Below are 15605 nucleotides of genomic sequence, written 5' to 3' on the forward strand. Positions count from 1 at the left end.
TAGCTTACACTTATAATTCCCCCACATGCCCCGGGACCCTGAGACGGTAAGCTCCGAGGCTAAGTCCCCTCACTATTTCAGCTACTTGACGTTGTTTGATGCCCGCACTTTGATATAACCGCGCTACAGGCGATGATCTTAGAATGTAATCAAGCCTTATAAGTGAGGCTGCAATGTGATTTGCAACGCATCAATGTTTTTACGATAAAATTTTTGTAAGAAAAAATTCCCACAAATCCTGGGGCTTGATATTTCATTGCGAAGGCTGGCGGCACACGGCAACGAAATTCTTGCGAAAACGAAAGTTTTGTTAATTCGGCTCCAGATTTTTGTGCGCAGTCTTCAGCTACCCCTACACATACCGCTCGTTTTGAAGTATTGCAGACGTATGGTTAAGAGAAGTATCCGAGAAGGCGCAAACAGCGTGAGACAACATAAATCGACAGAATGTTCATGAAAAGCGTAGAGCACTCACAGTATCTTGAGCTTCGGGACGGCACGGCAAAGGTCGTTGGGTACCGAGCTCAAGCGTGCTCTGCTCAGGCGAATCTGCTCCAGCGAGTGCGTGCCGTTCAAGTCCGGAAAGTGTTCCAGTGCCCGAGCTTCTTTCACCAATCTGCCGCACCAACCAGGAACAGCGTTCAGGCGTGGACACGGAAGGCGATGCATCAAAAGAAGCATCAAAAGCTTGCAACTGTAGGAGTGCAATATAATCGTTTCGCGCCTCGAGGATCGCGACTGACACGATGTTTTAAAATGCATGGCACCACAAGGGACAAAGGACACACCGAAATGGGAGGGTGGGACTCCGGAATAATTTTGACCATTTGGGAATACTTAATGTGCACCCAAATCACAATGCACAGGCGGAATTCAGCCTTTCTTTCTTTTTCTTTCACTTCGCCGTCATTCGAACGCAGACGGATCGGTCGGGGATCGAGCCCGCGTTCTCGTGCCTATAAGCAGAACACCATATTTAATGACCGACCACGACATGTCGCCGTACCCTGCAGCCTTTCATTTTGTCAGACGTAATAGTCTGCAACTTTTGTCATCAACATACACGCCACGCTGCGTGTGAAACGAGCTGACTCTCACGCTCGCCGCTTACAATACCTTTCCAGAGGCACGAGTCTTCTGGGCCTCAATAAATGTTCTGCACGCATAATCACGCTCTAAATGCTACACAAAAGAAGAAAGCAGTTTGAACGCAGTCCGTAGCTGAATAAGACAAACGGTGAAATGTTCAGTAGTTTGAGTGTTTAGTTATTCTTGTCAGGGGAAACGCTGTGCGTGGTGAGGGTAGTCTTTCAATAGTAGCTCAACGTAAGAAAATGTGAAGCCACGTTCTGCAGCACGTTTATGCAGTCAACCCAGAAGGAAGCTACTTCAGTTATACAAAAATTCTGCGGATGCACTCACAGCCTTTTCAGATACGGCAGCCGTGAAAAAGTCTTCCTGTCGAAGGACTCCAGCGGATTGTTGGCCAATTCGAGTAGGGTCAGGCCACCGTTGCTTCTAAAAGAATCCTCGCCGAGGAAACGGATCTGGTTGTCCGATATAATGCTGCAAAGAAACAGGCGCGTACAGTTCGTACCCGTCCAAATGTTGCACCCAGAGTGAGGAAAGGGTCGTTCTATCATTGAAACTGATCCCTCACGAGGAGGTTAGAATCAAGTTTGCTTGGCTAGAGATTAACCAAGCGTCGCACCGACTCCTTCGGCTAAAGTCTCTTGCACCGCCTTTTCATCTCACACTCTACTAACGAAATGAATGTCGCCGAAGAGCTCATCCCAAAAAGCCCAAAGAAATTGCAGACGCATACCCGAGTTTGTTCATTAAAAGATCCCTTAAACGTCATCTCTCGTACCAAGAAAACACAGTACTGGTAAGAACGAATATTATATGAAATATCTGACAGAAAATTTACATTTAAATGAAAAGGCAAAACATGAATATGTCACTTACAGTTCTTTGAGCATGTTTAGTGAAGAGAGCGCGATGGGCAGATGAGTCAGCTTGTTGTGGCTAAGATCTCTGCAAGAATGAATGCAAGAAAGTATGCATGATACGTCATTCCTGAAGTACAAAATTACAACATCGAACGAGCACGAAGAGGGCAACTCACATCGCCTGCAAAGACCGCAAGCCATGAAAAGCGCGAGGATCGATGTCGCTGATATGATTCTTTCGGAGGATTCTGCGAGTGATGGACGAAGCAAGAATATGCACAATGAATTTTTTTTTTTCACAACTACGTAACGATCATGGTAAGCGATCATGCGACAACGGTATTCCTCAGTTTATGTCGATTGTTCACTGGAAAAAATGGCAGCCTCGTTTGGGTACTCTTAGTACAATGCTGCAGATAAAACAACTATGGTCTGGTAAGGCCAATAGACGAGCATACAGCATTCCTGCGTTTAATCTGCTCCATGGCCTGTGCTTTGGTTTGCAAAACCAATAAATTCTGAACTTGCTATAATGCCACCTGACAGAGCTTTGGGAAAACAATACAAGAGAAAAAAATCCTCGCAAACGCGCAATAAACAAAATTTTTTACACTTTAAATGACGCAGCTTTATCCCATGACTAACACTTTCATCCTTAAGGCTAAACAAGATTTATTGCACAAAGCGGTGAGTTTTATCTACAGCTGCGATAAGATAAGACGCAGTTGAAAACTGTGAATTAATTCTAACGACTTGGTGTCCATGGAAACATACGACAGGAATGTTTAACAGCGGTGTAGCTATTATTAAAAATTAAATTATGGTGTTTTACGTGCCAAAACCACTTTCTGATTATGAGGCACGCCGTAGTGGAGGACTCGGGAAATTTCGACCACCTGGGGTTCTTTAACGTGCACCTAAATCTAAGTACACGGGTATTTTCGCATTTTGCCCCCATCGAAATGCGGCCGCCGTGGCCGGGATTCGATCCCGCGACCTCGTGCTCAGCAGCCCAACACCATAGCCACTGAGCAACCACGGCGGGTGTGTAGCTATTATTTCACGCAGCTTTCGTGTTGTCTGTAGCAGCAATACCACGATGTTAGCTAATCACAAAAGAAAAGAACACTGTAAGGCTGTTAGGCATGGGACAGATCAAACACCCTTTATACGCACATAAAGGTGCTAAAAGGTTTAGGCAACACTTCCTGAGTAAATGCGATGATTCTAAAAGGCGAATTCTGTCACACTAGTTTCGAACTCTCGGTTTCAGAAAGCACAGACAATCGCCAACGTACTGAAGCCGGAACTCGGGAAACGTAGCTCCCGACGTGAAAAACAGGCGCACGCATATCTGAGAGCTCCTAGCTAATAGATTCAAGCACGCGCACGATGTATAGGATGCCCACTTACAGCACTTCTAGGCGCGACGCATTCCCGAATGCGTGCGGCTTCAGCTCCTTGATGAGATTCTCTCCCAAGCCTCTGCGCAAACAAAAGAGAGAGATGGCGTCAGCGAAATCAATGTCAGCTACCCGTTTCAAAACGACTGTTGACGACAACTTGCCCAATCACAAACCTTCGCGACCATACCTGCATTATTAGCGAAATAATTATGAGCCGACCGTCGCATGGCAAGTGCTTCTAGATTTTAGCGATTTTATTTGTGGCTCCACTATTTGGAAAGTGTCGCTGTCTACGTCGGCGTATCGATCAGAGACTAGGACCGAACTCGCTTGAGCAATAAAACATGGTTAACGCTTCTAATTCAAATATATTTTTCGCCATCGTTTGCACGCTAGTGCAAGTTTGTGCAGTACATTATAGTAAGCAGAAATATCCACGCATTCCAGCACAATTGCAGCTCTCGCTGCTAAGATAATGCGGCCCTTTCCTATTCTTTATTGAGATTGCAGTGGTATGAAATATGTCTTCAGGTAATGCAATAACATCCATGCGCGCCGCATGTAAAAAGGTTTTTTTTTTTTGCTTATAAAACTTGCCCAAATTTGTAAATTCACCTACTGCTACTCCCTGGCGCGGTGTTGTCGCATTCACCTTTCTTGTTAGCGATAATTGTGTCGTTATCTATTCTTGCACCTGACATGCTCACGCCGGTCGCACGTGTTGAAAATGCGTTTTCTTTCTTGCTTGCTTTATTTATTTATTTATTTATTTATTTATTTATTTCACTATTTAGTTCTTTCTCTCCTTCCTTCCTTCATTCCTTCTTTCTTTATTTATTTATCTCTTTCTTTCTGTTGCTTTCTTTCGCTGATTCCTTCGTTATTTGCTTCCCTCGCTGTCTAGGAATTACGCGCAGAAGTGACCGCAGGGAAGCTTGAATATAACTGAACATGTTAACACAACAACGTGCTAGTTTGTAGCCAACGCTCGCTGTATACTTATTGTCCTTCTCGTGAACTTTTCTTTGGACGCAACTGTGTCTACACGCACGTATTTCTCTTTTCTGTCACTACGAACTCCATAATGCTTATTACTGCGTAAAACAAGCAACCACTGACCGCAGCAGAGCACTTACAAGGCTTCCAGTCTGGGAAGGGACTGAATGCACTGCACGGGCACTCGCGACAGCAGGTTGCTGTCCAGCCACACCTTGCGCAGCCTTCGGTGAAAGGACGGCTCCGCCGCCGGGCTCACCTCCGTCAAGCGGTTCCTGTTGAGGTGCCTACGCACCGACGAGACGCAAGAGAGGTCCTACGCTTGTGCACTAGTCATAAAGAGGCAGACACATTCATCGGTCTAATCGTTCAGTCTAACCCGTGAGTGTGAATATGAGTGAAAGCGGCGGAGGCTGATTTTAGCGAATCTTGTTGCGATTAAGCCTGACTGGCCCTTATTTCTGGTGATTTTGAGTCCGCGTAAGCAAGGCTCAGGCTGATCTTAGCGACTAAGCCCGTGTGAGCTAGGGTGAGTTTGATTTTGATGAACCCTACGCTAAATATGTATTCTGAGAGTGAGTATGAGTTAGATCTACTTATGTTGCCATCCTGTGACTCTAACCTGCGCTGTCGCTTTAAACACTGGAAGTTGGGTAATTCCAAATCATTATCGCGTTGTCTTTCCCATTAAGTAGCATGACTCTCAGTGCGAAAAAAAGCACAATCACACAAGGACCCGATGACAAGACAATATCCTATGTGTCCTAGTGTGGTTGTGTCCCTTTCTTTTCTTGGAGGGGGGACAATTGTGCTAGCACAAATACATCAAACAAGATGTTCTTGTAAATCACCTTCTTGCATGCGGTGAATTAATATATCTACAACCGCATGCATAGAACGCTGTTCAGGAAACTGATTAATCCCATCATACAGGATTACGCAGGACTCTGCCCATTTTCTTTGCCATGACTGCAGCGAAACTGACGTGGGCTGTTCAGACATACCGAGCCATTACAGTCCAAGCAGTTAGCTACTATTAAAATAACCTATAAGACCGTCTGGTAGACTTAAACTTTAAGAAAACGGCAATACAAAAACAAAAACACTCCTGCTTGTGGAAACTTCGCGAACTTCTTACAAACACTGCGTAGCGCGTTCTCCAATTCACAGTGGACGCGAATAGCAGCATGGGAATGAAAATGCAGGCACCGGTTTATATTATGTCGCCAGCTGCTACAGACGTGCATCTGAACCTGTGCTCATTAAGAGAGTTAACGAGGCTGCAAGAGGCGCGTGAGTTCCCGAAGCTTACAATGTTTCCAGTACAGGCAGTTCTCTGAGTGCCTCCCATGGAATCTTCGTGAAGTTGTTGCCCTCCAGTGATCTGCACGACGTCGATAAAGCAAAGTACATAGACATTAGAATGTATGAAGCAACAAAGTTGCGCATGCGTGAAACATCCGCTCCCAAACTTGTCATGGCGCATGGCCTGTACATCTTGCGTCAGTCACAAATTTCGTTCAGATTACCAGGCTTTTGTTACTATACCATCTAACAAATACGTGCTGTCACCGAAAACACAATTCCCCACCGAGTACTTAAATACAGTACCGTATAGTTTTCAAAATAGACTCCGTACCATGTCTAGCAGACGAGCAATCAAAACAAGAACAATTAACTAACTACAGCAGCTCCGCAAAATAGAACAAAAAAGTGCGTCCAATCTCCATCTTGTTGCTGTATGTCACGCATAAACATAATGCAGCGCGAAACCGGTATCAGACGGTTGCTTTTTCTTTCGATTATGGCTTCGTGATACAAGTTCCTGAGGCATTATTTCGCAGACGACACATCAGTGCGTTACAAAGAGTATACCGCAGTATATACCCGCATTATCTAATTGAAATTTCAAAGAGTCCTCCGAGGTGCCGTTGATTACATTAACAACCAACCCGCTAATCGGTGGGCAATATTCTGCGATTCGAAGGCGGCCTTACAATGTCTTCTGTCATCTCTTCGTCGCGGGTCGTGTGAACAACTAGTGTCGGAGATACGAGAAATGCACCATCGTATGATAGCGAAAGGACACGACGTCGTGTTTCAGTGGCTGCCTGGCCACTGCGGTATCTCCGGCAACGACCTCGCTGACGAAGCTGCTAGGAAAGCACACGAAGGAGCAACCCTTGTTTCTGTACCTTTATCGCGGACCGACGCAGCCCAACACCTAAGCAAGGTAGCACACCGTATGACATTAGAGAAGTGGCACACACCTGAATTCACCCAAGAACGATTGCATTCCCTCGACCCCTCTATGCAACTGCGGCTGTTACCAGGGCTTCTGCGAAATGAAGAAACAATGCTGTGCCGCTTACGCTTGGGCGTCGCATTCACCAATGCATATACGGTTTTGATTGGAATGACTGATAGCGCCAACTGTAATGCCTGCGGTGCCGAGGAAACTATAGAACATCTACTGTGCTACTGCCCATCTTTTCAAAACGAAAGACATGACCTCTGCACAGCTCTCAATCAGCTAGATAGAACACCGTTCACCTTGAAGAAGATCTTGGGACCATGGCCTCGCATATCGCAGCTACAAAAGGCCACAAAAGCTCTGCTGCGATATTTGAAGGCTACTGGTTTGAGTCAGCGTTTGTGATCCGAACTGAGTGACCGAACGATATACCCAGTAGACTTTCTCTTCTTCTTTTAATCTTTCCGTCCCCTTTTCCCTTTCCCCAGTGTAGGGTAGCCAACCGGGCTCAGTCCTGGTTAACCTCCCTACCTTTCCTTTATCATTTGCTCTCTCTCTCTCAAAGAGTCAAGTGGTCGCTGTGTTAGACAATTGACTCCGATCACAGTGCAGCCACAAACCATGCCTTATAATGAGATAAACGGGTAAGATCAAGTGTTAAGGGGAAGCCTTAAGTCGGGGCTAACTCCAATTTTATATTCGAAAGCATTTAAAATGGCCAAACGCTTTCATGAGAAAAGTGCGGGACCGTAGAATGAAAGTTATTGTATTTAAAAGAGAACGCCAGTTTCTATTAACTGCAGCTGGTAGAATTTTGATATAGGGGTTGGAATTTTTTACAAAATTTGCTGAAAACCAGCAAGTTTAAGGAAAGAACAGAAGCACGAAGTTTATAGAGCCGTAACGCAGCACACGATACAGATATCGCAGTTCTGTAAACTGCATCTGTTAACGCATCTCCGACGGATAAATATGGCATACGAATTTAGAGCTTTCGTGAAATTATTACAAGGCTTGCGAAACATTTGTAAAAGTCTTACTCACAAATGAGTGGCATACTTGAGAGCGGTGTATATTGCATCAACTTTGCCCACTTTAGATATGTTAATGGGTACAGCTTACGGAATTATGATCTCATTATTTATCACTGAGTTACAGAGTTCTAAACTTGGTACTTATTCATTCTTTTTTCGATTTCGCTAAATTCAATTCCGACTTTGCAATTTTTAACATTCTTCTAATGTTATTTCGGCCTAAACAAGATCTGCTTTCTACAGTTACTCGAGTTTAACTTTTTCTTTCAAGTTCAAGAAACTCCACCGAATCGGTGCTGCGGTTGCCGATTAATAACATTTCTTCGTTACCGTGTGTTTAGATGGAAGCTCCACAAATAAACCTTTCTCTTAATACCTCAGTCGGTTTTCGAAGCCGCTCCTCCCAGATAACGGAAGCACCTTGGAGAATTCATTGATTCAGATGCAATAACAAACGCTGGCAACTGTTTTCTCGTCCACTTCGCCACCATAAATACTGTGGCAACTGATTCAAGCATTATAACATCAGATGATTTGAGAGTATTCCTGCAATAAATCAATTTTCATAAATCAGAGCAGGTGGCCAACATAGAAATAAAACAAAAGCTGTCTCTGTGGGCGCCGATTGCGTGAACACAGCCACCCGAGTGCTTTCAGCAGCCATACTTTTCAACCAACCGTACAAGGAACTGCATTTCAAAGCCTTCTGTAGAGTGCTTCACAAGGACCACCGTTATATATCACAAATAACTAGGAGAAGACACCACCTAGAGGCCACCGGGGCATTCGCGTAGTACATACAGCCATATTGAAGACCATGGTAGGTCAGCACACAAACATTACGGCGTTTACAACATGTGTGATATGTGTTTTTCGCCAACAAAACACTATTTTTTCGGGGCAGGACTCGTGTCGGTGGCAATAAAGACAAACCAGAAAGAAAAGAAACAAATTACGACAATTATTCATGCCATGACCGCAGCGTATAAGAAGTATTAGGGCAAAATCATTAACGTTATGGCAGTCAGACTAAGAATATGCCTCTATTCTGGCAGAAAGGAGGAATGAAATTAAAAGAAGAAAGAAAGAGAGGCGGCGTAAGTTATTCATGACAACAACCCCCTCATATTAACTATTCAAAGTAAGGGAAACGCTGCTTTGACTACGTAAGCTATGTCACCCAGACTGATATTTCACGCGCAAGTCCTTACTGCCATTATCGAGCGCTTGCATTTGCTCGGTGCTTGCATCGCCTTTGTTATAGTACAAGTGTAGCAAACCGCCCTCAAGCGTATGACGTAATCTTAATCAACGTTCACGATGAGTAAGGCGCAAGTAAGCATACACCGAAAGTGCTGGTACTTTACGCCACTGATATTTCCTCAGCCACGTTCGAAACCCTCGCTAATGTCGTGTAAACAGCTGTTCGCAGCAAAAAAAAAAAGCAGCGACGCGGAGTGATGACCCTTTTGCGGCGTTTCAAGCAGTGCACAGAAAGGACACACGCGAATAAAGGGAGCGACGCAGTCGGGCCCGGTGTCAGCCGCATATAGAAACTACAAGCGTCACTCGCAGAGACAGTGAGCACATACGATCAGAAATTCCTTAGTTGAAACAAATCCTGACACTAGGCGATTATATTATGAGTAATCAATCTTTTTCAATGCGCAAGATAGAGCTAGGTTATCTTTCACGTGTGTTGTAGGTTGGGCTCAAAGGAAACGTCGCTTTCTTTTTCTGGTTTCCTTGTTGGCCTGTTTGGTTTTCCCGGGTTCTTATCATCTTGGGTATTACGTTACCTTTATTTTCGTTCCTTTCGGTATGCTTAACCTCATCATATGTGATATGTATTAAAGCGTGCTATTTATCAGCAAAGTTAGTTGAAAGATTAGCGCTCATCCGTGACTCCCTGCGCCCTTCGTATTAGCGGCGCTCTGGTCGCCTTAGTGACACAGGCAGCCTATAGGGTGAACCAAGATGGACACGCCCTGATGTTCTCCGATAGAAGTGACACTCACGTATGCGCGCTAAGAGAGAGAAGGGAGAGCAAGGGAGGCGGGGTAAATGCTCGAACCTCGGGTCCGCGCAGGCCTCACCTCTGGAACCGCACTTGCATCAACCCAAAGCGGCGGCAACGGCGGTTCTTCGGCTGCCCCAATGGAAACGACACTCGCGCTAAATTGGATTCCCTTTGTTAACTCTGGCCGCACCAGAAACGCATGTCCGCGGAGCTATGTTCTGCTTCTGTGCCAGGACACGGAGTGGAAAAAAAAAAGTTACTCGCGCAAGAAAACAAAGTATTTTATTAACGAGAAACAAGCTTCCTGGAAGATCGCGATAACAAAACAGGAAATAAACAGGAAATAATAATAAGGCGAGGGCAGATAAAATCAATAAAGCGGAGTGAAAGCGCCGCGTTTTACGACGCCGTCTTGCATTGCAGCGGGTGCTAACTACTTCCCTGGCGTCTTAACGTAATTGAGATTGACTCCAAGACGGGCAGTCGTAACATTGCATTGAGGGGTCAGTGACCTCGAAGGAACCGTCTCTTACGGAGTGCAGTTTTCTTTGTCGCGCCAGTTCATTTTGATCTGGTATACGGCCTTTAAGTGACATAGTTGCAGAGGTTTTCTTGTGTTTTGTTTTTGCTTTTGATTTTCATTTTGGGCTCAATGCCACGTTACCTGTAGCTACATGTTTAAACAAATGATGCGAACTGATATTTCTGTCAGAGATAGAGCACACGATGACAAAACAAGCCAACCGCCAAAATAGGCTTGGCAACTTCATTCTCCTCAGTAAATCGTGAGCTTGGAGAAGGAAATGGACGTGGGATATCCAGTAATTTAAAAGAAGCTCTTAAACGACTACTAGGCCGAATCCTTAGCATAAGTCTGGCCGCACGTCAACGCTTTAGACAAGTGCTGTCTCTCACCAGTCAACCTTACAGGCCTTAAGATTTGCACAAACTTGCCCTCACTATTTTGGTTTGACAACACAGCGTGCTGGTCGCCCCCTTTGGTTACGCTATTGTGCCTCCGCATTTTTTTAATTGTTTTGCTATAGACATCATGAGCACAATATCATGCCAGGGAAGATGAGCAGCCGACGCCACACAGACAAGGTGTTCTATTTTATCGTTAACAGAATTTTAAATGATCACCCATGACATATAACATAATTCTACTACTTGATCTAGATAACACTTAGAGGCATACATTATTTGCACAGAAATGCAAGTCAATATTTGACTAATCAAGAAATGTTTGATAATTACCATTTAACCTAATTACTTTACGCCAAATACGGCAATTACCAAATTGTGGCCGGTGAGTACTAAAGTCATATCTACTTGGAACGAATTCTGAGGATGACAGCAGTTTTGAGAAATGCGTTCAGAGACATGGCGACAAAATGTATTGGTATTGCAGTAACGTTCGAGCTTTATTGTATAAAAAGCCGTTTTGTTAAGGAAATAAGTAGTACAACTGTGCATTTTAACTGAAAGTTCGACTGTGCTTATATCCAAACTGGTGCTAGTATCAGAATTCATTCCGAGTGGGTGTGCTTTGTGAAAGCACTGGCTTCTATTCTTGTATCGCAATGTGTGCACTAAAGTAATTATTTGAAAAATCAGTTAGTGAACTTTGCACAGTTATTAAATCATGCGTATTGATTTGCAGTGTAAGTAATGTATAGTTCTCCCAATATTCAAGCTCAATAACTAGATTTGTGGTAAATGCCACAGGCCATTTCATAATTTTTTTTTAATTTTAAAATAAAACGCTCTCTATAGGGGCCTACCTCCCCTTGAATAAAAGGAGCATCTTTTGCCGGAGCATATTTATTACATTACACATGTAGAAGCCTGATAGCCAACATCTTCAACCATATTCTGATTGCACTTTCAATCCGCATTAGTGCACGCATTTACGACCTCTTATAACAATAAACAGTTCATTTCAGTAAGAAAAGTAATTACGTAAAGCATTCAGAGACAAGTAGACCAGTAAACGCTGTTCAGTAATTAATATTGTCAGAGTAGCAGAGAAGAGCGCTCAAGCTCAGGTCGAACTCTGTCTTTCCAATCAATAAAATCTGTCTCTATTTTGCACCACTGAGAAATCCCAAATTACACTTCAGGCTTTACTCTCAAATAGCCCTCCAGAGGGCAATTCACAGTGCTGAATAACATCGGAAGAGGTGTCAAAGATAATATCATCGCAGGACATTTTTTTTAAGAAAGTTGAGACTCGCGCCCTCTTTTTAGAGGTTAATACATGTGATACAATGCGATATATACAGTAATAATGTTATATACAACCATTAATAAGCTTAGTGAGCAAATATATGAGCGATAGTGCTATAACACATCTATATCTCCTTTCTTTAATTACGACAAAGACCGCCTTACGGCAAAAAGCATTGATGAAAACTTATATACACTGTTAAATGTCAGCAAGTGAAGTCAAGATGACTCAATTAAAAAGCCTTGCTGGACTTTCAGTGAGAATTGCATTCGTATTTATAACATGTATTCATTGAATCGTTTTTATTTTTCAAGATGTCTCACGTCAAAAGAGAACCGAAAAGGTTGTTACATCATTCAGTTAATTTTGCATAAATACAAGTCTATAGGGTGGACCGTAAAGCAATGTTTTGATGACTGCACAGTAAACCCTAGTCTATTTTCTTTAACCAGTGCCAGCCTGGGCTACTTGCAAGACAAGAGCAGGTAGCCCTAATGCAAAAGACCCAACGAACATGCGCTGGACAGTTTTTGGCCGATCTGCTACATTGCAGTATCAATGACAGTGACACCGACACCGACGGCAACAATCACGGCGAACTAAGCATGCAGGTGGGGAAGCAAGAACAGGCGACTGTTGACGACAACAGAAAACAACCGTATTATATATATGTATATATATATATATATATATATATATATATATATATATATATATATATATATATATATATATATATATATATATATATATATATATATATATATATATATATATGAACGCTCCAGGAGTCAAGATGTATACCGAGCGAGCTCCTAAACAACATTTGCGTTGTGGTGAACGCAGTTTACATCGTGAAGCCGGGACCTCAAAGAGTTGCGGCGTAACGCTAAGGCATTTCTCTCGCATTTACCTGCTCAGTGGCTATGGTGTTGGGCTGCTGAGCACGAGGTCGCGGGATCGGATCCCGGCCACGGCGGCCGCATTTCGATGGGGGCGAAATGCGAAAACACCCGTGTACTTAGATTTAGGTGCACGTTAAAGAACCCCAGGTGGTCAAAATTTCCGGAGTCCTCCACTGCGGCGTGCCTCATTATCAGAAAGTGGTTTTGGCACGTAATACCCCATAATTTTTTTTATCTTTATGTCCACCCCGGGACCAAGGCCTGCCCCAGGGATCTCCAATTACGCCTGTCTTGCGCTAGCCGGTGCCGACTTGCGCGTGCAAATTTTCTGATCTCGTCACCCCACTTAAGTTTCTGCCGTCCTCGACTGCACTTCCCTTCCCTTGGCACCCATCCTGTAACTCTAGTGGATAACCGGTTATCTGCCTTACGCATTGCATGGCCTGTCCAGCTATATTTGTTTCGTTTAATGTTAACTAGAATATCTGCTATCCCCGTTTGATCTCTGATCAACACCGCTCCCTTCTTGCGGAATAGAATGATTGCACACATTTCTTTTCAGCGACAGCGGCAAGTTCCCAGACGAGATTTGGTAACGCTGTCATGTGAACTCTAATCCATTATTATTATTCTCTAAGTTTCCTTGTCATGATCAGGGTGCCCTGTGAATAATTGACCTGGATAATCCTGCCTAGACCTTAAGGGCTGACTGGCGATCGTGAACTCTTGTTTTCCTTGCCAAGCTATTCAAAATTACCTTTGTCTTCTGTATATTAATTTTCAACCCTATTCTTACACTTTGTCAGTTAAGGTCCTCAATCACTTGTTGCAATCCATCCCCAGTGTTGCTTAACAAGACAATGTCCAGCAACACTAGGGACAATGTATTGTTCATTAATAGCTATGTTATCGGTGCTAGTCATTTGGTCTTAAGCGTCACGCAGTGTGCGAGTGAATACAGGGCAGCGCTATCGTAGCATTTTTTGTCATTTATACACGGACGGTTCCACCAATTCAAACAGCTATACCGGAGCAGTAGTTGTTCCATCAGACGCCGTCTCTTTACAGTTTAAATATTCGCACGGTATAACGTCGACAGCAGCAGAACTTGCAGCTCTTCAAGGTGCACTCAAGTACGTGCTTCAGCAGCCACCAAATCGTTGGGTCATATCCTGCGATTCCAAAAGCAAAGCAGCCCTACAAACTCGGCAATATGCATTACGTCATGGGTTACACGAGCAGGCTATTGTACAAAATAAGGCACGATCGTAATCACGCGCTCGAGAAAGGCCACTCCATTGTACTTAAGTAATTGCCAAGCCATTGCGGAATTGTCGGCAGCGATAGCGCAGGTGAAGCTGCGCGGCCGGCTCACCAGAAACATCAGTTGGTTCCTATACCACTTTCAAGAACTGATGCTGCGCGAAAACTTCAAGCACTTGCTCGCCAAATCACACTTCTACGATGGAATTCACCGGGTTTCACCAACTCCCGTTTGCACTTTCTTGACTATAACTTGTGACTTCGCCTGCCACCTGAACTCTCCCGTCGTGAAACAACTTTACTGTGTCGCATGTGGTTGGGCGTCGCATTTACAAATTCCTGTTCATTCTTGATAGGAATGGCCAACAGTGCGGCCTGCAATTTGTGCGGGTGTGATGAGACTCTAGAGCACCTTTTGTGTCACTTCCCATCCTTTGACACTCAACGACGTACTTTACAAGCAAAATCCAACCTGCTAGACAATAAAGCGCTCTCAGAAGAAAAGATCCTTGTGCAATGGTCTATGCGTTCTTGCATGCAAAAGGCCACAAAATCCCTTCTGCGTTTCTTGAAGGACACTGGATTGTATGAACGCTCGTGAGAGCGGAGATTCTTCTGCGACTATCTGTGAATGACTGACTATTATTTATCTTTACTCTCCTTATCTGTTCTTCCCTTTCCCCCTCCCCAAGGATAGGGTAGCCAGCCGGGCACGTCCTTGGTTAACCTCCCTACCTTTCCCTATTCGTTTCTCTCTCTGTCTCTTTCTTTTGTCAATCTCTGTTCACTGTCATGAACGTTAAGCAAGAAAATAAAGTGATTGGTCTCTATTGTTCTCTAGTCATACATTTTTTGGCGATCACCTCTGTCCCTGAGTTAAGCTTATATTTATTTTGACGTGAAACGTCTTTCAGTTCGGCAAACTGCATGTAACGACAAAACATGTAGTACTATTATTACCTTTATCATCGCAACCGTACTACCCACGCGCCTTAGTTTGGCATTGTTGTGCAGAGGAACGAAGCCATTACTCGGTCGTGCATTTGTTGCGTGCACAGGTGGATCTGCTGTCGCACCACGCATGGCGGAATCGGAGCTAAATTTTGTCTCCGACTCGGCGTTCAGGGAGTCATAACTCGGCAGAACGTCTGTCGATCTGATCTCGAGTGGTTGCATTTGATGGAGCTCTCCCAGTCATAGTAGTTATAATCGATCAACCTCAACCCTGTTCTCATCAAGAGTCCCAAAAGTGTGCACTTTATTGCAGAATGTTCACACTTTCCCGGCTATGGTGGCCCCGCGTTCGACAACTAGGGTCCAGAAATAGCGTGGAAGGACTCGGGCAGCAAGGCATGCACTACGATGGCCATGCACTACGATTTGGGAGCGAGCACGATTGCAAGACTCAGCCGTAGGATCACCACTAGTAATGGCATAAGCTATAGCACGTAAGCTTTGTAATGCGTGAATAAATGTCACTTGTGTATTCGGTTACATCATTTCTGTACATTAGTGCGCATACACTATCAGCTTAACACACAAGCC

At 44.1% G+C, this 15605-nt stretch overlaps 1 protein-coding gene across 2 annotated transcripts in view; it reads right to left on the reverse strand.

Moving 5' to 3' along the window:
* The window catches only part of rk (G-protein coupled receptor rickets), a 185609-nt gene that overhangs the window by 19697 nt on the left and 150307 nt on the right, over window positions 1-15605 (reverse strand). For both annotated transcript variants that reach the window (XM_072287894.1, XM_072287895.1), the window contains exons 4-10: window positions 5667-5738; window positions 4495-4641; window positions 3366-3437; window positions 2129-2200; window positions 1969-2037; window positions 1423-1566; window positions 476-616 (exon numbers count right to left, since the gene is read on the reverse strand). In XM_072287894.1, coding sequence (XP_072143995.1) covers window positions 476-616; window positions 1423-1566; window positions 1969-2037; window positions 2129-2200; window positions 3366-3437; window positions 4495-4641; window positions 5667-5738 — 717 coding nt within the window. The remainder of the gene's footprint in view (window positions 1-475; window positions 617-1422; window positions 1567-1968; window positions 2038-2128; window positions 2201-3365; window positions 3438-4494; window positions 4642-5666; window positions 5739-15605) is intronic.

This window comes from Dermacentor andersoni, chromosome 4 (genome assembly GCF_023375885.2).
Source record: "Dermacentor andersoni chromosome 4, qqDerAnde1_hic_scaffold, whole genome shotgun sequence".
Lineage (NCBI taxonomy): Eukaryota > Metazoa > Arthropoda > Arachnida > Ixodida > Ixodidae > Dermacentor > Dermacentor andersoni.